At 42.8% G+C, this 24,551-nt stretch overlaps 1 protein-coding gene across 5 annotated transcripts in view; it reads right to left on the bottom strand.

Moving 5' to 3' along the window:
- NKD2 (NKD inhibitor of WNT signaling pathway 2) overlaps positions 1–24,551 on the bottom strand; it is a 237,968-nt gene that overhangs the window by 10,101 nt on the left and 203,316 nt on the right. Inside the window, exon 7 of one of the 5 annotated variants that reach the window (XR_011855850.1) lies at positions 5,531–5,643. The exons of 3 other annotated variants lie outside the window; for them this stretch is intronic. Coding sequence is in view for 1 of the 2 variants with exons in the window: in XM_072153078.1 (XP_072009179.1) it covers positions 21,808–21,824 (17 nt within the window). In the remaining variant the exon portion in view is untranslated. Of the gene's footprint in view, positions 1–5,530; positions 5,644–21,705; positions 21,825–24,551 lie in introns of those variants that run through there. One more of the 5 variants, XM_072153078.1, reaches the window with a different exon arrangement.

A 24,551-nucleotide genomic window follows, 5' to 3' on the forward strand; every position in this document is an offset into this window, starting at 1 on the left:
TAAGTAATGTGCCCACACAGCCCCCTAGTAAGTAATGTGCCCACACAGCCCCCTAGTAAGTAATGTGCCCACACAGCCCCCTAGTAAGTAATGTGCCCACACAGCCCCCTAGTAAGTAATGAGCCCACACAGCCCCCTAGTAAGTAATGAGCCCACACAGCCCCCCAGTAAGTAATGAGCCCACACAGCCCCCCAGTAGGTAATGAGCCCACACAGCCCCCAGTAAGTAATGTGCCCACACAGCTTCCCAGTAATGACCCCATGTAGCCCCCAGTAAGTAATGTGCCCACACAGCCCCCCAGTAAGTAATGTGCCCACACAGCCCCCAGTAAGTAATGTGCCCACACAGCCCCCCATTAAGTAATGTGCCCACACAGCCCCCCAGTAAGTAATGTCCCCACACAGCCCCCAGTAAGTAATGTAGCCACATAGACCACCCAGTAAGTAATGTCACCACACAGCCCCCCAGTAATGTGCCTACACCCCCCCAAGAAGTAATGTGCCCACACATCCCCCAGTAAGTAATGTCCTCACACAGCCCCCCAGTAAGTAATGTGCCCACACAGCCGCCAGTAAGTAATGTGCCCACACAGCCTTCCTGGAAGTAATGAGCCCACACAGCCCCCTAGTAAGTAATGAGCCCACACAGCCCCCCAGTAAGTAATGAGCCCACACAGCCCCCCAGTAGGTAATGAGCCCACACAGCCCCCAGTAAGTAATGTGCCCACACAGCTTCCCAGTAATGACCCCATGTAGCCCCCAGTAAGTAATGTGCCCACACAGCCCCCCAGTAAGTAATGTGCCCACACAGCCCCCAGTAAGTAATGTGCCCACACAGCCCCCCATTAAGTAATGTGCCCACACAGCCCCCCAGTAAGTAATGTCCCCACACAGCCCCCAGTAAGTAATGTAGCCACATAGACCACCCAGTAAGTAATGTCACCACACAGCCCCCCAGTAATGTGCCTACACCCCCCCAAGAAGTAATGTGCCCACACATCCCCCAGTAAGTAATGTCCTCACACAGCCCCCCAGTAAGTAATGTGCCCACACAGCCGCCAGTAAGTAATGTGCCCACACAGCCTTCCTGGAAGTAATGAGCCTACACATCCCCCCAGTAAGTAATGTGCCCACACAGCACCCAGTAAGTAATGTGCCCACAGTAAGTAATGTGCCCCCCCCCAGTAAGTAATGTGCCCACACAGCCCCCCAGTAAGTAATGTGCCCACACAGCCCCCAGTAAGTAATGTGCCCACACAGCCCCCCATTAAGTAATGTGCCCACACAGCCCCCCAGTAAGTAATGTCCCCACACAGCCCCCAGTAAGTAATGTAGCCACATAGACCACCCAGTAAGTAATGTCACCACACAGCCCCCCAGTAATGTGCCTACACCCCCCCAAGAAGTAATGTGCCCACACATCCCCCAGTAAGTAATGTCCTCACACAGCCCCCCAGTAAGTAATGTGCCCACACAGCCGCCAGTAAGTAATGTGCCCACACAGCCTTCCTGGAAGTAATGAGCCTACACATCCCCCCAGTAAGTAATGTGCCCACACAGCACCCAGTAAGTAATGTGCCCACAGTAAGTAATGTGCCCCCCCCCAGTAAGTAATGTGCCCACACAGCCCCCCAGTAAGTAATGTGCCCACGCAGCCCCCCACTAATGTGCCCACACAGCATCCAGTAAGTAATGAGCCCACACAGCCCCAGTAAGTAATGAGCCCACACAGCCCCCCAATAAGTAATGAGCCCACACAGTCCCCCAATAAGTAATGAGCCCACACAGCCCCCCAGTAATGACCCCATGTAGCCCCCAGTAAGTAATGTCCTCACACAGCCCCCAGTAAGTAATGTGCCCCCCCCCAGTAATGTGCCCACACAGCCCCCCAGTAAGTAATGTGCCCACACAGCCCCCCAGTAAGTAATGTGCCCACACAGCACCCAGTAAGTAATGTGCCCACACAGCACCCAGTAAGTAATGTGCCCACACAGCCCCTCAGTAAGTAATTTGCCCACACAGCCCCCCCCAGTAAGTAATGTGCCCACACAGCCCCCCCCCCACAGTAATGTGCTCACACAGCCCCCCACTAAATATTGTCCTCACACAGCCCCCAGTAAGTAATGTGCCCACACAGCCCCCCACTAAGTAATGTCCTTACATAGCCCCCAGTAAGTAATGTGCCCAACACATCCCCCCCAGTAAGTAATTTGCCCCACACATCCCCCCAGTAAGTAATTTGCCCCACACAGCCTCCCAGTAAGTAATGTGCCCCACACAGCCTCCCAGTAAGTAATGTGCCCCACACAGCCTCCCAGTAAGTAATGTGACCACACAGCCCCCAGTAAGTAATGTGCCCACACAGCCCCCCCCCGTAAGTAATGTGCCCACACAGCCCCCCCCGTAAGTAATGTGCCCACACAGCCCCCCCAGTAAGTAATGTGCCCACACAGCCCCCCCAGTAAGTAATGTGCCCACACAGCCCCCAGTAAGTAATGTGCCCACACAGCCCCAAGTAATGTGCCCACCAGGGGCGGACTGGGAATTTAAAATGGCCCTGGAAAAAACTGTAAAAGCGGCCCCATTTTTTGGGCGGAGTCAAGACAAGTGGGTGTGGTCAGACATTTGTTGGTACATATAGAATAACACATTTAATCCTGCCTTCTATATACCAAATAAAACTACTAAAATACGTTCTCCCATATACAAGCTAACTATCTATAATCCTGCCCCATATGTACTAGTATAGAACTACTATAATAATGCCCACTCTATACAGGAATATAACTACTATAATACTGCCCACTATGTACAGGAATATAACTACTATAATACTCCCTACTATGTACAAGAATATAACTACTATAATACTGCCCCCTATGTACAGGAATATAAATACTATAATACTCCCCACTATGTACAGGAATATAACTACTATAATACTGCCCCCTATGTTCAAAAATATAACTACTATAATACTGCTCCCCATGTACAGGAATATACAGTGGCGTACCGACCGCAGTCGCAGCGGTCGCCATTGAGACCGGGCCCGTCGGACGGGGGGCCCGGGCGACCGTATCAATGGCGATAGCGGTCGATACGCCACTGGCAGTCGGGCAGGGGCCTCCGTCCGTCCGCACCCCTTCCTGTCTGGCCGCGGGCTGAAGAACGAAGAAGCGGGACCTGCTGCCAGAGGTGAGTGTACAGGGTTTTTTTTTTTAATCAATCAGTTGTTAAAGGGGCTTATTGTATATAATAATTAATTTGATGTAAAAATTTATTGTGCGGGGGGGGGGGGGAATATGTAAAAGTTCATTGTGGGGGGGAGTAGAATATGTAGTAACTCATTGTGGGGGGGGGGGGCGGAATATTTAATAATTCATTGTGGGGGGGGCGGAATATTTAATAATTCATTGTGGGGGGAGAGAATATTAAATAATTCATTGTGGGGGGGGGCAGAATAGGAAATAATTCATTGTGGGGGGAGAGAATATTAAATAATTCATTGTGGGGGGAGAGAATATTAAATAATTCATTGTGGGGGGGGCAGAATATGTAATAATTCATTGTGTGGGGGGGGACAGAATAGGAAATAATTCATTGTGTGGGGGGGATATTAAATAATTCATTGTGTGGGGGGGGAATTTTAAATAATTCATTGTGGGGGGCAGAATATGTAATCACTGAAAGGTTAGCAGAAAGGGTTTTGAGGGTTTTTTTTAGGTATAATTGGGGGGGGGGGGGGAGGGGCCCATTAGGAATTTTGTCCCGGGGCCCAGTGGACTCTAGTTACGCCACTGGGAATATAACTACTATAATACTGCTCCCGATGTACAAGAATATAACTACTATAATACTGCCCCCTATGTACAAGAATATAACTACTATAATACTGCTCCCCATGTACAAAAATATAACTACTATAATACTGCCCCCCATGTACAGGAATATAACTACTATAATACAGGCAGTCCCCGGGTTACATACAAGATAGGGTCTGTAGGTTTGTTCTTAAGTCGAATTTGTATGTAAGTCGGAACTGTATATTTTATCATTGTAACCCCAGCCAGAATTTTTTTGGTCTCTGTGACAATTGGATTTTAAAAATGTTGGGTTATCATAAGAATCAGGATTAACAATAAAGCATAATTGCAGACACCTTTGATAACTCTTACAGCTGTTTTTTGTAGCCTAGGACTAAAGTACAATAAATTACCAATATCCAGTGGTCTGTTTGTAACTAGGGGTCGTATGTAAGTCGAGTGTTCTTAAGTAGGGGACCGCCTGTACTGCCCCCCATGTACAGGAATATAACTACTATAATACTGCCCCCTATGTACAGGACTATAACTACTATAATACTGCTCCCCATGTACAAAAATATAACTACTATATTACTGCCCCCCATGTACAAGAATATAACTACTATATACTGCCCCCTATGTACAAGAATATATCTACTATAATACTCGCCCTACCCTGTTTCCCCAAAAATAAGACAGTGTCTTATATTAATTTTTCAACCAAAAGAGGCTCTAGGTCTTATTTTCGGGGGATGTCCTATTTTTCCATGAACAAGAATTTACATTTATTGTTGAACAAAAAATCTACTTCTCTAACATCCGTGTGATTCTCTAAAGTCTGTATTACTTGTGAGTCCGTGTCTATTAGAATCATTGGCCCCAATCTTCTATAAATGACCCTTTTTATCCTGGTAGCTGCTGGTATCACATTTGCAGCACAACAGCTGGTGATTTCAGTCCATGAATTCTTCCCCATGTCACAACCTTCTGTAGCATCTAAAAGATTTCCTAATAGTAACGTATAGCGTGGGGGGAGCTTCTGCAATGGCTGCCGTTAGGACTTATTTTCAGGGGAGGCCTTATATTTTTAAGCCTGAACAAAATTGTACTAGGTCTTATTTTCGGGGGATGTCTTATTTTAGGGGAAACAGGGTATGTATAAGAATATAACTACTATAATACTGTCCCTTATGTACAAGAATATAGCTACTATAATAGTGCCCCCTATGTACAGGAATATAACTACTATAATACTGCCCCCTATGTACAAGAATATAACTACTATAATACTGCCCCCTATGTACAATAATATAACTACTATAATACTGCCCCCTATGTACAAGAATATAACTACTATAATACTGCCCCTATGTACAAGAATATGACTACTATAATACTGCCCCTTGTGTACAAGAATATAATTGCAAAAAAACTGCCTCCTATGTACATGAGCGCTTTACATAGAGGGGGTGGCAGCAGTCCTGTGTAAGAAAACAAAGGTGGTGAGGCTGCAGCAGGCCATCGTAAAATATGGACCTATGAGATGCAGCAGACCTGTGTAATTTATCCACATGGCTGCTGCACCCCATGGCAGCATATTATATGCAGGAATGCTGCGCCAGGCCTCCATATCTTTCCTTCCACAGGACTTCTGTTTCTACCTCGTGTAAAGCAGAAAGTGTCACACTTTGTACCGGATTGTCAGAAGAGAACATTTAGCTACTCACAGGTGATGATCATCTCCATCAGGTATAAAAGTACTCTGATTCTACAGGCCATCACTTATCGATAAATAATTCACGCTCACATGTAGTCGCTTCCTTGCAGGTCCTCTGTGAGCCTAAAGACACTACAGTCACTTACATTATACTATCACCTGAATAACACTGTGCTCCTAAGTAATATAATATATATACCCCTCACACCACAACTGACCACACTGTACCCCACATATATCATATATACACTCACACCACAACTGACCACACTGTACCCCACATATATCATATAAACACTCACACCACAACTGACCACACTGTACCCCACATATATCATATATACACTCACACCACAACTGACCACACTGTACCCCACATATATCATATAAACACTCACACCACAACTGACCACACTGTAACCCACATATATCATATATACACTCACACGCAACTGACCACACTGTACCCCACATATATCATATAAACACTCACACCACAACTGACCACACTGTACCCCACATATATCATATATACACTCACACCACAACTGACCACACTGTACCCCACATATATCATATATACCTCTCACACCACAATTGAACACACTGTGCCCCCACATATATCTTATATATCCCTCAAATCACTACTGACCACACTGTGCACCACATATATCATATATACCCTCACACCACAACTGACCACACTGTGCCCCCACATATATATCCCTCACATCACTACTGACCACACTGTGCCCCCACATATATCATATATAACCCTCACACCACAACTGATCCCACTGTACCCCCACATATATTATATATACCCCTCACACCCCAACTGACCACACTGTGCCCCAGGGCCGGATTCCTGAGACAGGTGGCAAAACAGCTGTGGGTGATTTGGGCACTCCGCTGCCACGATCCATATTCTCACTGTTGCGCTGCTATATGGCTCTGGAGGACGCAGGCAGCGTGACATCATCAAACGCCGCCTGCTTCCTCCAGAGCCATAGAGCAGCACTGCCCGGCAGGAGGAGGGAGGGGAAGACTGGCCCGATGTTCTGTTTGGGGAAGGCTTCTCCTTGTTGGCTGAAGGGTCAGGCAGGACGGCTGTGCGGAGGCTTCTCTGACCGGTGGAGCAGCAGTCAGCTGGAGAGTGATCACTTTGCTGCTGCTCCACCACAGCCTCCGACAGTCATAAAGGATCCTCAGCTGAGCTGAGCTCGCTGCTCCTGCTGCAGAAGCTCTGGTAAGCTAGCCCCGCCCACCAGCTCGGAGCTTCTGAAGATCAGCAGCTATGTGTGCTGCTGTCTGCTGTGCATGTTGCTCTGGTAATCTACAGGTATGCTACATGTATTTGCTGCAGCCTGCTGTGTGTATGCTGCATGTATGCTACATGTATATGCTGTGTATGCTGCCTGTGTATGCTGCCTGTATATGATGCTGTGTATGAAACTGAGTGAATGCTGCTGCCTACTGTGGATGATTCTGTGTGAATGCTGCTGCCTACTGTGGATGATGCTGTGTGAATGCTGCTGCCTACTGTGGATGATGCTGTGTGTGTGATGCTGCATGTATATGCTGTGTGTGTATAATGATGTGTGTATGCTGCTGCTTGCTCTATATGATGATGTGTAAGCTGCTGCTTGCTGTATATGATGATGTGTAAGCTGCTGCTTGCTGTATATGATGATGTGTAAGCTGCTGCCTGCTGTATATGATGCTGTGTGTATGCTGCTGCCTGCTGTGTGTGATGCTGTGTGTATACTGCTGCCTGCTGTGTGTATGCTGCATGTATGCTACATGTATATGCTGTGTATGCTGCCTGTATATGATGCTGTGTATGAAACTGAGTGAATGCTGCTGCCTACTGTGGATGATGCTGTGTGAATGCTGCTGCCTACTGTGGATGATGCTGTGTGAATGCTGCTGCCTACTGTGGATGATGCTGTGTGTGATGCTGTGTGTATATGCTGTGTATGTATAATGATGTGTGTATGCTGCTGCTTGCTGTATATGATGATGTGTAAGCTGCTGCTTGCTGTATATGATGATGTGTAAGCTGCTGCTTGCTGTATATGATGATGTGTAAGCTGCTGCTTGCTGTATATGATGATGTGTAAGCTGCTGCCTGCTGTATATGATGTGTAAGCTGCTACCTGCTGTATATGATGATGTGTGTATGCTGCTGCTTGCTGTATATGATGCTGTGTGTATGCTGCTGCTTGCTGTATATGATGATGTGTAAGCTGCTGCCTGCTGTATATGATGATGTGTATGCTGCTGCCTGCTGTATATGATGCTGTGTGTATGTTGCTGCCTGCTGTGTGTGATGCTGTGTGTATATTGCTGCCTGCTGTGTATATGCTGCATGTATATGCTGTGTATGCAGGGTCGGACTGGGGTGCCTGGGGCCCACCAGAGAAACTGATTCTGGGGGCCCACCATACCGCTGACGAGAAATATTCGTTATTTCATAGGAGTTCACGTCGGCTGCATTGTGCTTAGCACTAACTTACCAATAAGAATAACTAACTATAACACTTCACCTCCTCTGTATGTTCTCTGCAGCACAAAAGACTAGGCACTGACATTATAGGAATAGTTTAGATAGTTAGTAATTACAGTTATCAGACTCAAAAGTGGGATTCAGTACCTCAAGTTGTAAGACGACTTCTGCCTTTTTTCCTTAGAACTGGAGAATTTCCCACCAGATATCTTCATCTCTCTGTGGCACATCTCCACACCGTGCAACTAAAAATATCACTGTCACTACAGCATAACGTAACCTGGATCACAATGTCCCACTCGCAACTGACCACACTGTGCCCACCACAAATATCAAATATACCCCCATAACAAAAACCATACTGTGCCCTCTCCATAAATGAAATATTACATTGAGCTCCTCAGTATATTACATGCACACCCCTGAGTAAAAAATATGATACACCTCATAAATTAAATTGGACATCATTCCCTTTAATTATATAATATATCATTTCCAATGCTCTCCTTATTCTTTTTATATTTACTGCTCAGCTTATTTTATACAAAAGTCCTAATAAATACTCATATTCGGGTATTTATTTTCAGCACAGTACTACTACTCCTATCCAGTATACACGAGCACAGCACAGTACTACTCCTCCTATCCTGTATATATGAGCACAGCACAGTACTACTACTCCTATCCTATATATATGGGCACAGCACAGTACTACTACTCCTATCCAGTGTATATGTGCACAGCACAGTACTACTACTCCTATCCTGTATACACGAGCACAGCACAGTATTACTACTCCTATCCTGTATATATTGGCACAGCACAGTACTACTACTCCTATCCTGTACCTATGGGCAGATCACAGTACTACTACTCCTATCCTGTATATATTAGCCCAGTATTAGTACTCCTATCCTGTATAAATGGGCACAGCACAGTACTACTACTCCTATCCTGTATATACAGACACAGCACAGTACTACTACTCCTATCCTGAATATATGGGCACAGCACAGCACTACTCCTATCCTGTATATATGAGCTCAGCACAGTACTACTACTCCTATCCTGTATATATGGGCACAGCACAGTACTACTTCTCCTATCCTGTATATATGGGCACAGCACAGTACTACTACTCCTATCCTGTATATATGTGCACAGCACAGTACTACTACTCCTATCCTGTATATATGAGCTCAGCACAGTACTACTACTCCTATCCTGTATATATGGGCACAGCACAGAGCTACTACTCCTATCCTGTATATATGGGCACAGCACAGTACTACTACTCCTATCCTGTATATATGGGCACAACACAGTATTACTACTCCTATCCTGTATATATGGGCACAGCACAGTACTACTACTCCTATCCTGTATATATGGGCATATTACAGTACTACTACTCCTATCCTGTATATATGGACAGAGTACAGTACTACTACTCCTATCCTGTATATATGGGCACAGCACAGTACTACTACTCCTATCCTGTATATATGGGCACAGTACTACTACTGTTATCCTGTATATATGGGCACAGCACAGTACTACTACTCCTATCCTGTATATATGAGCTCAGCACAGTACTACTACTCCTATCCTGTATATATGGGCACAGCACAGAGCTACTACTCCTGTATATATGGGCACAGCACAGAGCTACTACTCCTATCCTGTATATATGGGCACAACACAGTATTACTACTCCTATCCTGTATATATGGGCATATTACAGTACTACTACTCCTATCCTGTATATATTTGCACAGTACTACTTCTCTTATCCTGTATATATGTGCAATGCCCCCCCCCCACTATTGTTACATGTAGTGCCCCCTTATCATACTGTATATAACTTCTAGTTGCCATTAATTATGTTTAATCCTGCAATGGGGTCCCTTACATCTAGCCCCTTACTACTGTGCCCCTCTGTAATATATATAGTCTGCCAGTTAAAAATAATAAATTTCACTCACCTTTAGCAGCGCTCCCGCGTCCTCCGCTTCTCTTCTCCCGGCGACAGTGGAGCTGACAAGAAGACGCGCGGCAGCGTGAGTGCCGTGAGTGCATCATCAGGCTGCCGCACATCAGGGCACACAGTGCGACGCGTGCCTGAAAAAAAAACGGCCGCGTCGCTTTCACTAATGGCAGCGCAATTATTCGCGACAGTACTCGATGTGGCCGCTTACGGCCGCATCGAGTCCCGGTGCTGTCACTCACTGGCAGGGCCCTCAGATGGGGATGGAGGCCCCTGCCGTAGCGGAGGTGTCGAGGGCCCACCGGAGGATTCACCGGTCCTCCGGTGGGCCAGTCCAACCTTGTGTGTATGCATAATGATGTGTGTATGCTGCTGCTTGCTGTATATGAGGATGTGTAATCTGCTGCCTGCTGTATATGATGATGTGTGTATGCTGCTGCCTGCTGTGTGTGATGCTGTGTGTATACTGCTGCCTGCTGTGTATATGCTGCATGTATATGCTGTGTATGTATAATGATGTGTTTATGCTGCTGCCTGCTGTGTGTGATGCTTTGTGTATACTGCTGCCTGCTGTGTATATGCTGCATGTATATGCTGTGTATGTATAATGATGTGTGTATGCTGCTGCTTGCTGTATATGATGATGTGTAAGCTGCTGCCTGCTGTGTGTGATGCTGTGTGTATGCTGCTGCCTGCTGTGTGTGATGCTGTGTGTATACTGCTGCCTGCTGTGTATATGCTGCATATATATTCAATGTGTATGTGATGCTGTGTATATGCTGCATGTATATTCAGTGTGTGTGTGTGATGCTGTGTATGTATGGTGCTGCTCTGCCAGTGCTAGTTGCTTGTCTTCTAGAGCTACAGACTCCCCTCCCCCTCCTGCGGTGCTCTCCTAGGGTTGCTGTGTTGTCGGCTGTGAAAGGAGGGGGTGAGAGAAGCAGAGATGGCGCAGGAAGAAGAACATGGCTGTCCAGCCCCAGTAATGGCTCTCCTGATCCCTTCTCCATACTCCAGGTGCTCAGCTCTGAGGTTTTCCCACAAACTGCGCTCCCAGGGGCTTTCCTTCAGCCTCTCTTACCTCACACCTTCCTTAGCTGCTATTTTCCCTCCTCCTCCTGCTTACTTATTTTGGTCTGCATTTGACCCCCTCAGTTACTCTTTTGCCCCCTCCATCTAGCACCTGCTGATGTACCAGCAAGATCCACTGAAGAAGAATGGTAAGTCATGATTAATTCTAGGATTAGTGGTGTATTTCATATATATACGGCTGATGTATGTATAGATGAGAAATGTGTTTTGATGTGGAATGTTAATGTAGTAAGTTGTATTTGTACAGTATATATGTATATGTAGTAAGTTGTATGTATATATATATATAGAATGTGTTGCGTATTTATGTGCTTTTAGTGTTAATACTATTTAATTTATGGGGGACAATTATCACTGCTTCTATGCCAGTTTCTGGGGTAGAAACACTGAAATAATCACAATTTTTGCAGCGGTAAGCAATCACAACCCGGTGTCTTGTATTGTTACATTGCAAGACACTGGGTTCTGGTTACCGATCACATGCGTATACATGATCTGGTCAAGGCCTGCCCCTGTACACTACTGCTGCGTTTGTAAACACAGCGCTAGTGTTAAGTTGTTATGTAAATTCAGTGGGCTGAATATAGAAGGAGATCAGGGCTAGGAATTTTTTTTTTTAGGGGGGGGTCCCATTTCAGTTTTCGCCTCAGGCAGCAAAAAAGCTAGAATCAGCCCTGCTGTGCCCCCACCTATATCATATATACACCTCACACCACAACTGACCACACTGTGCCCCCACATATATCCTATACACCCCTCACACCACAACTGACCACACTGTGCTTTCACATATATCATATATACTCCTCACACCGCAACTGACCACACTGTGCCCCCACATATATCATATATACTCCTCACACGACAACTTACCACACTGTACCCCCACATATATCATATATACCCCTCACACCACAACTGACCACACTGTGCCTCCCCGTATATCATATATACCCCTAACACCACAACTGACCACACTGTACCAACATATATCATATAAACACTCACACCACAACTGACCACACTGTGCCTCCCCGTATATCATATATACCCCTTACACCACAACTGATCACACTATACCCCACATATATCATATATACACTCACACCACAACTGACCACACTGTACTCCACATATATCATATATACCCCTCACACCACAACTGACCACACTGTGCCCCCACATATATCCTATATATCCCTCAAATCACTACTGACCACATTGTGCCCCCACATATATCATGTATACCTCTCATACCACAACTGACCACACTGTGCTCTCACATATATCATATATACCCCTCACACCACAACTGACCACACTGTACCCCACATATATCATATATATACCCTCACACCACAACTGACCACACTGTGCCCCCACATATATCATATATACTCCTTACACCACAACTGACCATACCGTCCCAACATATATCATATATACCTCTCACCACAACTGACCACACTGTACCCCACATATATCATATATACCTCTCACACCACAACTGACCACACTGTACCCCACATATATCATATATATACCTCTCACACAACTGACCACACTGTACCCCCACACATAACATATATACTCCTCACACCACAACTGACCACACTGTGCCCCCCACATATATCATATATACTCCTCACACCACAACTGACCTCACTGTGCCACCACATATATCATATATACCCCTCACACCTCAACTGACTATACCGTCCCAAAATATATCATATATACCTCTCACCACAACTGACCACACTGTACCCCACATATATCATATATACCCCTCACACCACAACTGACCACACTGTGCCACCACATATATCATATATACTCCTCACACCACAACTGACCTCACTGTGCCACCACATATATCATATATACCCCTCACACCACAACTGACTATACCGTCCCAAAATATATCATATATACCTTTCACCACAACTGACCACACTGTACCCCACATATATCATATATACCCCTCACACCACAACTGACCACACTGTGCCCCCACATATATCATATATATCCCTCACATCACTACTGACCACACTGTGCCCCCACATATATCATATATACCCCTCACACCACAACTGACCATACCGTCCCAACATATATCATATATGCCTCTCACCACAACTGACCACAGTGTACCCCACATATTTCATATATACCTCTCACACCACAACTGACCACACTGTGCCCCCCACATATATCATATATACTCCTCACACTGCAACTGACCACACTGTGACCCCACATATATCATATATACTCCTCACACCACAACTTACCACACTGTACCCCCACATATATCAGATATACTCCTTACACCACAACTGACCATACCATCCCAACATATATCATATATACCTCTCACCACAACTGACCACACTGTACCCCACATATATCATATATACCTCTCACACCACAACTGACCACACTGTGCCCCCCACATATATCATATATACTCCTCACACCACAACTGACCACACTGTGCCCCCCACATATATCATATATACTCCTCACACCACAACTGACCACACTGTGACCCCACATATATCATATATACTCCTCACACCACAACTGACCTCACTGTGCCCCCACATATATCATATATACCCCTCACACCACAACTGACTATACCATCCCAAAATATATCATATATACCTCTCACCACAACTGACCACAGTGTACCCCACATATTTCATATATACCTCTCACACCACAACTGACCACACTGTGCCCCCCACATATATCATATATACTCCTCACACTGCAACTGACCACACTGTGACCCCACATATATCATATATACCCCTCACACCACAACTGACTATACCATCCCAAAATATATCATATATACCTCTCACCACAACTGACCACAGTGTACCCCACATATTTCATATATACCCCTCACACCACAACTGACCACACTGTGGCCCCCCGTATATCATATATGACCCTCAAACCACAACTGACCACACTATGACCCCACATATATCATATATACCCCTCACACCACAACTGACCATACCGTCCCAACACGTATCATATATACCTCTCACCACAACTGACCACACTGTACCCCACATATATCATATATACCTCTCACACCACAACTGACCACACTGATCCCTAGGATAAATTATGTGTGTACTAAAATAATAATATTTACATTGCCACTTATAATTTACTATAAAACATACAGCTCCCATACTATGAATACAGAAGTATATTCTGTAATATTTCTGTTATATATGGTACATTGTAATAGATCATTTGTTAAATCTCCATATATAGTGCCGTACTGTAGCATTGGTAGGTAGGACCAATCCAGGGGTATGAAAAAGTAAAAAAAAATTATAAAAAAGCTAAATATTTAAATCACCCCGTTTCCTTAGAACTAATATAAAAATAAACAGTAAAAATCATCAACATGTAAGGTATACCCGCAAAATGTCCTTTCTATCAAAATATAATAACGGTTATTCTCGGTGTTGAACCCAGTAATGCAAAATAGTAGCCAAATATATAAAACATATAAAAAAATTTATAACAAGTGATTAAAGGCCATTCAGATTTCAAAAAGGTAGCAAAGAAAACATCAGCTCATCCCGCAAAAATTTGCATCTTTACACAGTCCTGTACACCCAGAGGTCGAACTAAGATATTTCTAGAAAGGTAATATTACTCCTCTTACTATTTTTAGCCTGGGAGGAGTATGAAATTTTCAGTAATACAATTATATAACTCATGGCGGTATAGAATGTTGATAGACGCTATTTATATAAGAAAATCATGTGTCAGTATCTTCTGTGTGTAAATAGCTAATTGAGGCAGTTGTAGTGATATTACATCATGCACTGACCAGACTGGAGCGGATGCCACCAACCCCCCAACCACACTGCGACTGCAGCCACCGAAACCTCCCACCACCAAACTGTGGCTAATGCGCTGACACCAAACACCAAGACTGTAGCAGACGCCGCCAAACCCCAGTGGCCAGACTGCAGCTGATACTGCACATTCCTGATGGTTGCTTTGTAAAAAGCTTTTTTTAAAAAAAGAAATTTTATTTCATTTTTTTTTTTTTGTGTATGAGTGTGTGGGCTGGGTGTGTTTTTTATTATTTTATTAATTGAATTTGCATCAATCGGGTCACGGGCTGCAGGAATCCGCTGCAGCCGCAGGCAGGGTTAGGGGAGAGAGGATGTCATCTGCTACCACCTCGGCCCCTGCCAGACGTGTAGTCCCACGTATCATACACCTCATGCCACCTCAGCCCCTGCCAGACATGCAGTCCCGTGTAACATAAACCTCATGCCACCTCAGCTGCTGCCAGACATGCCGTCCCATGTCCCAGCACCCACCAGACATGCAGTCCCACGTAACATACACCTCATGCCGCCTCAGCCCCTGCCAGACATGCAGTCCTACGTAACATACACCTCATGCCACCTCAAGCACCCGCCAGACATGCAGTCCCATGTAATATGCACCTCATGCCACCTTGGCCCCTGCTAGACATGCAGTCCCACGTAACATACACCGCATGCCACCCTAGCCCCTGTCAGACATGCAGTCCCGCGTAACATAAACTTCATGCCACCTCAGCTCCTGCCAGACATGCAGTCCTATGTTCCAGCACCCACCAGACGTGCAGTCCCACGTAACATACACCTCATGCCGCCTCAGCCTCTGCTAGACATGCAGTCCCATGTAACATACACCTCATGCCACCTCAGCACCTTGCCAGACATGCAGTCCCACGTAACATACACCTCATGCCACCTCAGCCCCTGCCAGACATGCAGTCCCATGTCCCAGCACCCGCCAGACATGCAATCCCATGTTAAAAAAAAAAAACATTTATATATAATGTTTAATCATAGATATAAAATCAGCATACATAAAGAAAATGGAAATGCAGCAAAGTTTAAAAGTTTTATTGAATGTATAGAGCAAAGAATAATAAAATGTATAAAACTAGTAAATTAAATTGTATAAATCTGATACAAAAAACAATATCCCAGTCTTTAACCCCTTAAAGGGATATTCTCGTCAGATTTAATTTCAATAATCTGCCATATATATACATTTTTTCAACTAGATGTTATTAAAAATTTTTTTACCTGTGTGGAGATTGATTGGACAAGGAAACAAAAAGTTTTTATACATGAAATGTCTGGGAGTTACTGCATATCTTACAGCTGTCCTGTGGTAATGAATGCTGAAGCCAGATGGTCAGGCAGGACTCAATAGCACATGTCTGGCCACTACTACCAAAATGTGAGATGGTCGTATCCGAGGAAGCCGCCTCGTTTCTAAGCGACAACATGTCTACATTTATGGTAAATTATTTTCACACAGGAACATTTTTTTTATAAGATCCAATTGAAGAAATGTTTACATATGGAAAATGAATTGAATAAAATGGGACGCAGACAGTTTATAGCATTAATCTGCCATATATAAACATTTCTTCAATTGGATGTTATTAAAAAAAATGATCCTGTGTGAAGATAATTTCTCATAAATGTAGTCATGTTGTCCCTTAGAAACGAGATAGCTTCCTCGGATACGACCACGTCACACTCTGGCAGCGGTGGCCAGACATGCGCTATAGAGTCCTGCCGGACCACCAGGATTCAGCAATCATTACCACAGGACGGCTGTACGACATAACTACCAGACATTTCATATACAATAACCTTTTGTTTCTTTGTGCACTCACTCCAGCAGAGGTGGCCATATCCGAGAAAGCCATCTCGTTTCTAAGGGACAAAATGACTACATTTATGGAAAATTATCTTAACACGGGAACATTTTTTTTAATAACATCCACTTGAAGAAATGTTTATTAATTAATCAAACTGAATTAATTAATCAAACTGAATGTTAATGCCCAGATGAGAATACCCCTTTAAGGCTCAGCCCCATTTTTGGATTCTGACATGAGTCGCTTTATATGGTTATAACTTTTGAACAGTATTACTTATCAAAGCGATTCTGAGATTGTTTTTTCCTCACATGTTGTACTTCATTTTAGTGGTAAATGTTTGCTGATAAGTTTAGCGTTTATTTACACATTTTAAAAAAATGATGACTTTTTTTGAAAAATTAGCTAATTTTTGAAATGTCGGGATAATTTATTTTGATGTCACGCGGCTAACAAATTGAATTTAGAAACTTTTTTTTTAGGGCAGGAGTAGAAAAGCATCAATTCTGTACTGGATTTTTAACTTTTTTTTTGTGTGTGTGTTCACCGTATAGCCTATTAATCATGTTATCATTATTCTATGGGTCAATGCGATTACGGGGATACCAGACATGAATATTATTTCTTAAGTTGTACTAAATTTGCCAAATAAAACCCTAATGTGGGGAAAAATCTATAATTTTTGCATCGCCATCTTTCAAGTGGCATAACATTTTTATTTTTTTGGCTACGGAAGTTGGTTGATGGCTTTTTTTTTGCGGTACATGTTGTACTTTGCAACAGTATCATTCTGTAGTAAATACTGGCACATTTACTTACCCGATCTCTGGATAATCCCTGATCCGGAATGTCTGACGAGGATGAACTCTGCTGCGATTCACTAAGATCTTGCGCCCGATATCCTGCATGTGTCACTTCCACGCTCAATTCCACCGGAATTCACCTTCTTCTTCCTGGTGCATGTAAGTGCTTGCATTGCGGCACAATTTCAAAGTTAAATCGTCCGCCCTCCCGATTTGTGTCACATGAAAGCCGGCACCGATACGCCAAAATCCATTGATAAATGCGGCACGGATCAGAAATCATCGGACTATCTGACCAAAGTACGGCTGCAGGATCCTTAATAAATGAGCCCCCATATGTTTTTTTGATCACTTTTTATTGCATTTTTTGTGGTATTTAATAGGTAAAAATCATAATTTTTTGCAGATTTTTAACAGGTTTTTTTTAACTGCATTCATCGTGCGGGTCCAATAATCATATACTTTTATTGGACGGGTTGTTATGGACGCGGTGATACTATATATGTGGGGTTTGTGTGATGATTTAGACTTTTTTTATGCTGTATGTCTCTTTATATGTTATGGGGATTATGGGCGTTTTTATTAATTTATTGCTTTATTTTTTATTGAATAACATTTTTTAACTTTTTTTACATCTTTTTTTACTTTTTCCACCATGGGACATGAACGAGAAATCATCTGATTGCTTGTTTATGATAATATCCTGCGATACTTATGTATTGCAGAGTATTAGCAGTGTCAGCCTATGCACATCCACAAGCTGACACTGTGCCTTTATGATGAATTAACTGACCTGATCGGACCTCGGGCTACCATAGCAACGATCGGAGCAGGTTAAATGCCACGGTCGCGCTGACCGTGGCATTTAACGGGTTAAACATTAGTATTCCGATGCCGGGTTGGCTAAGAGCTTGTGCTGAACCAGCATCAGCGCTGCATCCGATATATCGGAGACTGAGCACCAAGTCACTGCGCTCAGGGTCCGATATATTGGACGCAGAGCGGGAAGATGTTAATATGCAGAAATACTTTTGAAAGAGAACATTTTATTCTGAAAATGGGGCATTGGTGACTGGAGACCAAGAGAAGGCGGAGATACTTAATAGGTTTTTTAGCTCCGTTTATACAATAGAAGAGAGAACTTCTGACTTGGGTGGTGCCAGTGTGGGTCATGCACCCTGTAATATACTAGACTGGCTGAATGTAGATATCATCCAATCTAAGCTCAATAAAATCAATGTGTACAAAGCTCCTGGACCAGATGGGTTACACCCCAGAGTTCTTAAAGAACTCAGTTCTGTTATTGCTGTATCGCTGTCTAAAATCTTCAGGGATTCCGTAATGTCTGGTGTGCAGCCAAGTGACTGGCGCAAGGCAAATGTGGTGCCAATATATAAAAAGGGCTCTAGAACTTTGCCAGGCAATTACAGGCCTGTAAGCTTAACTTCCATTGTGGGGAAATTATTGGAAGGGTTAATAAGACTGTATACTGGAGTATGTGCCATCAAATAGTATAATAAGTGACAGCCAGCATGGGTTTACTAAGAATAGAAGTTGTCAAACTAACCTTATCTGCTTCCATGAAGAGGTGAGCAGATGCCTGGATGGACGAGCAGCTGTGGATATTGTGTTCTAGGACTTTGCAAAGGCATTTGACACTGTCCCTCATAGACGCCTGATGGGTAAAATTAGGGCTATTGGTTTGGCAGAAATCATTTGCAATTGGATTGAAAACTGGCTGAAGGATCGTATCCAGAGAGTTGTGTTCAATGATTCCTACTTAAAATGGTCACCAGTTATGAGTGGTGTAACTCAGGGTTCTGTGCTTGGCCCACTACTATTTAATATATTTATTAATGATATAGAGGTAGGAATTAATAGCACTGTGTCTATTTGTGCAGATGACACCAAACTGTGTAGTGTAATACAGTCTATGAAGGATGTTCATGGGCTGCAAGGGGACTTGGACAATTTGAATGTTTGGTCATCCACTTGGCCAATAATCCAAAGGCAAAATATGTCCTTGGGGGAGTAAATCTGGGAGAGTCCCTTGTTGAGAAGGACCTGGGGGTACTAGTAGATCATAAATTGAATAACAGCATGCAATGTCAATCAGCTGCCTCTAAAGCTAGTAGGATCTTGTCATGTATCAAAAGTGGTATGGACTCTCGTGATAGGGATGTAATATTACCACCATACAAGGCATTGGTTCGGCCTCACCTGGAATATGCTGTCCAGTTCTGGGCACTGGTCCATAAAAAGGATGCCCTGCAGCTGGAGAGGGTTCAACGTAGATCCACAAAAATGATAAGGGGTATGGAGGGTCTTAGTTATGAGGAAAGATTAAAACAACTAGATTTATTTAGTCTGGAAAAGAGACGAATACATGGGGACATGATTAATTTATTTAAATATATGGATGGTCCATACAAAAAATATGGTGGTAAGTTGTTTCAGATTAAATCAAATCAAAAGACGAGGGGGCAATGTCTCCATTTGGAGAAATCAAGGTTTAATCACTGGAGGCGACAGGGCTTTTTAACTATGAAAACTGTCAATCTGTGGAATAGCCTGCCTCAGGCGCTGGTCACAGCAGGGACAGCGGAGAGCTTCAAGAAGGGTCTAGATGCCTTTTTACACCTAAATAACATTGATGGTTATGCTATATAGAATTGTTTCCCCTAAATCCCTTCCTCATCCAATCCCTTCCCTTCCTTGGTTGAACTTTATAGACAAGTGTCTTTTTTCAACCGTATAAACTATGAAACAGTATTTACAGAGATAGCCACACAGTTTGTAATAAGGGTAGAACTCTTTTCTTTGGCAGTAAAGTTCCCTGTGTAGATGAAATAACCAGGCCGCTGCATGTAGGGGTAAATCAGGATGGTTCAATCAGTGACATTTTTATTTCTTGCAGATTCCCTCTTGTAGCTAAATTACCCACAACTGTAGAGGGTATATTTAATTCAGCCATGGCTTGCATAAATGTGTCCCATCCAGTAGGTATTTTGTTTTTGAGCAAGCTGTGACTTTTTGTAACCTTTTTTAATCCCTTCTTTACATTTTATAAAAACATCCTCTGTGTTCAAATGTTAAGTACCGCTGCTATCCAAACGCCGTAATATATAAGGAATATCACCCATCTTCAGAGTAGATTACGACCTTATTCTAGTACAGTCAGTGGACAGATCCCTATGGCTCCTCCATGGAGTTTAGGAATGAGCCATTGGCTCGCACATGGAGCCAAAAAACAAGGAACATATTAAGTAAATTTTAAAAAATTCCCCATTGGCTGTGAACCACCTAAACACTGCTTAAAGGGGAGCTTTTACCTCCTTCATCGACCCCAACTCTTTGGGGCACATTTACTAAGGGCCCGAATCGCTTTTTTTTTCAACGTGTTTCCCAAAAATTACCGATTTGCGCAAAATTGCCCTGCTTTTTTGGCGCACGTGATTGGATTGTGTCGCATCGGCGCCGGCATGCACGTGACAGAAATCGGGGGCGTGGCCATCGGAAAACTCGACGGATTCGGAAAAACTGAATCCATTTTTTTTAAAAAAAACGTGTCGCTTGACACGTGCTTACCTGCAACCGGCCTGGCTTGGTGAACTCCAGTGAACTCCGACGGACTTGGTGATTCGCCGGAAGACCCGAATCAGCGCTGGATCGCGAATGGACCGGGTAAGTAAATCTGCCCCATTGTGTACTTTAATTGGCATTGTTTCACCGATTCTGGTGTAGGTGGACTTTTTCTTCCCGAGCTCAGTATAACTTCCATACTTACAGGGGACCTTTATTATCCAGTATGCTAATCTCTACTGTCAGTTGGGTTTTCCGAGACTGTAGAAGTCAAGACAGCCATCAATCAGGAGCTGGAGAATTTGACAACGGTTGCTTGTGATTGGTGGGCACTAGATGGAGATGTCAACTAGAAAGACCTTTTAATGAATTGAAGGACTTGGGGTTGATGGAGGTGGTACATTTTATTTTTTTAAATTCTTTTATTAAGATTTTAACATTACATTTATACTTGTAACAGTACATCATAGCATATATAAGGTTCCATCAAAACGTATTTCTATATCATGAATCTATTTAGGTACTATTTTACATAATACAGCTACTTTACAGACATAAATATGTCTATTCCCTATTAAGGCATGAGATTTTAATATCTCGTAGGCACTTGAGAAACAGCAAAAAAGAAGAAGAGGAGACAGAGGGAGAGAAAAAAAAAAATAAGAATAATAAATAAACAAAAATAACAATAGAAAAACAATTATATAGAAAGCTTTAAACTTTTATAAAAGTATATCATTGTTCGATGCATATAGTATCCATTTTTCCCATTTATTATCAAAATTGGTTGTTATTAAGATGGCTTTCTCTTTAAAATTTTCTCATATTGACAGATTTGCTTAAGATCCCTCATAACTGATTTTGAGTCTGGACACTTTGGCTCTTTCCAGAATAATGCTATGGCTTTTCTTCCTTCTGCTAGCATTCTAGCTACAGACCATCTGCATTCTGGTGGAATTATCTCCATATTTAAATTCAGAAGAGCAAGTTCCGGACTTAGCTCAATTATTGGGCACCAGATCTGCTTAATCAGATTCTGGACTTCCCCCCAGAAAGTTTTAATACTGCTGCAGTTCCACCAAATATGTAATAAATTTGCTCCCTTCTCTTCACAGAGCCAACAGCTGTCAAAATTTTGCTAGTCGCGATGGAGATGCTTAGCATCTTGTCTGTAGCTTACGAAGCGTCTCAATGTGGTTTATGCAATAATATATTTTATATGGTCGTGACACGGCTAGTTGCCACTGGTTTAGTGAGAATGAATTCCCCAAATCCTTCTCCCAATTTATCATATAGCCCAGTTTTTTTTGGCACTCAGTACTTTGCAGGTCTTTATAAACCATAGAGATTCCTCCCTTCAATGTATCCGTCCCATAAAGGAATTTATTAAACTTGGAGCATTCAGATGCATTTTCCCTTATCCTCTTCAATAGATTGTTTTAATAACCCAGCTCTTTAGACCTAAATATTGCATAAACAGTCTATTAAATAACAGCTCATCTTTGCATAATGTGGAAAGAGGGATCAGCGCCCCATTGGCAATTAAATTCCCTAATGTCCTGATGCCTAATTTTTCACACAGATGTAAATGAAGGTTTAGACCTATTTCCTTCAGAAATTCCAATTTGATGTCTCCATAATTAATATTTATACGCAAATTCTCTTTGGTTTTTTTATTCCAAGTATACAAGAGATCCTTTGTTGTTCGTAAGAAAGGTTCTAACCTAAATGAGGCCAAGTATTTTAATAAAATGGCCCCCTTTACTGTAATCGGGCCAATTTCTGCGTCTTCTATTTTGGTCCAAATGTTGTTATATTTATTATCCCAGAAACACTTAATTTGCTCAATAATTGCTGCCTTATGATATAATACAATATCGGGGACTCCCAACCCACCTTTCTCTATTGATGTTTTTCTATTTATCCGCGATGCCTTACCTGCCCATATAAATTTAAGAAACAATTTTTGTAGTTGTCTCCAATATTCCAGAGGAAACCTAACTGGTATACATCTCACCAGATATAAAAAGTGCGGTATGAGATACATTTTTACTAAATTAATTCTTGCGACCCACGAGAAGGGTAATATGGCAAATTTATCCAGTTCCCCTGTTAACTTTATCATAAGTTTTTATTTTAGTTTAATGATTTTAGTTTAATGATTTTTTCAATCGATTTGTCGATTAAAACTCCTAAGTACTCTATTCCCTTCGTAGGCCAAACAAATTTAAAGGCAGTTTTTATTGCAAGGCTTTCGATCTTGGAAGTATGAATCAAAATAATCTGAGACTTTTTTTTCGTCCAATTTATAAAGGGAGACCTCTGCATATTCGTCTAGAACCATCCTTAATCTAGACATAGATCTCATTGGATTTTGGCAGGTAATAATCACGTCATCTGCATATAATCCAATAGTATAGATACCTGACTTAGTAGTAATTCCCTTGATTTTGCTATCCAATCTGATAGTTTGTGCAAGCGACTCAATATGTAGATTGAAGATAAGGGGTGACAGGGGACACCCCTGTCGAGTACCGTTTGAAAGGTAAAACTTAGTAGAGTGAAGCCCTGCATTTGTTACTGTTGCCGATGGCTTGCTGTATAACGACATTATTGCATTCAAATAGCGTCCACTAAATCCAAAGTTTTCCAATGATGCATAAAGGAACCCCCAGTGCACCCTGTCAAATGCTTTTTCAGCATCTAATGACAGGACTGCACTGGGGGCCCTCGAGGCATCTGCTATCTGGACCAGATTAAGCAGTCTTCTTGTTGCATCTCTTGTCTGCTTCCCTCTAATAAAACCAACCTGATCAGGTGACAGTAATCTATATAATACAGCCGACATTCTCCTAGCTAATATAGATGAAAATATTTTAAAGTCCGAGTTTAAAAGTGAGATTGGCCTATAATTTGATGGAATACAAGGATCTTTCCCACTTTTATGAATCATAATAATTTTGGCTTCCTGCATTTCTTCAGGGATAACCTCACCCTCAAGAAATTTATTAAAAAGGACAGTCAGATACGGAATTAGTGTCTCACTAAATAATATGTAATATTCATTAATTATCCCGTCTGGGCCAGGGGCTTTTGATTTTTTCCGCCTTTTTATTACATCTGTATAATGACGAATAATAGTTTCTAAAGACCTCCAATATTGCCTGTGGATCAAACAGCAGTTCCCCTTTTTCATTCAATATTTTCTCTATAACATTGGCCACTTTCCGTTGGTTTATTGCATTACTGAGAAGCTTGGAAGCTTTGTTTCCTGTAGCGTATGTGCGGGCCTTACTTTGAGTTGTATTTCATATCAAGTCTACCATGTAAGAG

The sequence above is a fragment of the Engystomops pustulosus genome, chromosome 5 (assembly GCF_040894005.1).
Source record: "Engystomops pustulosus chromosome 5, aEngPut4.maternal, whole genome shotgun sequence".
In the NCBI taxonomy this organism is placed as follows: Eukaryota; Metazoa; Chordata; class Amphibia; order Anura; family Leptodactylidae; genus Engystomops; species Engystomops pustulosus.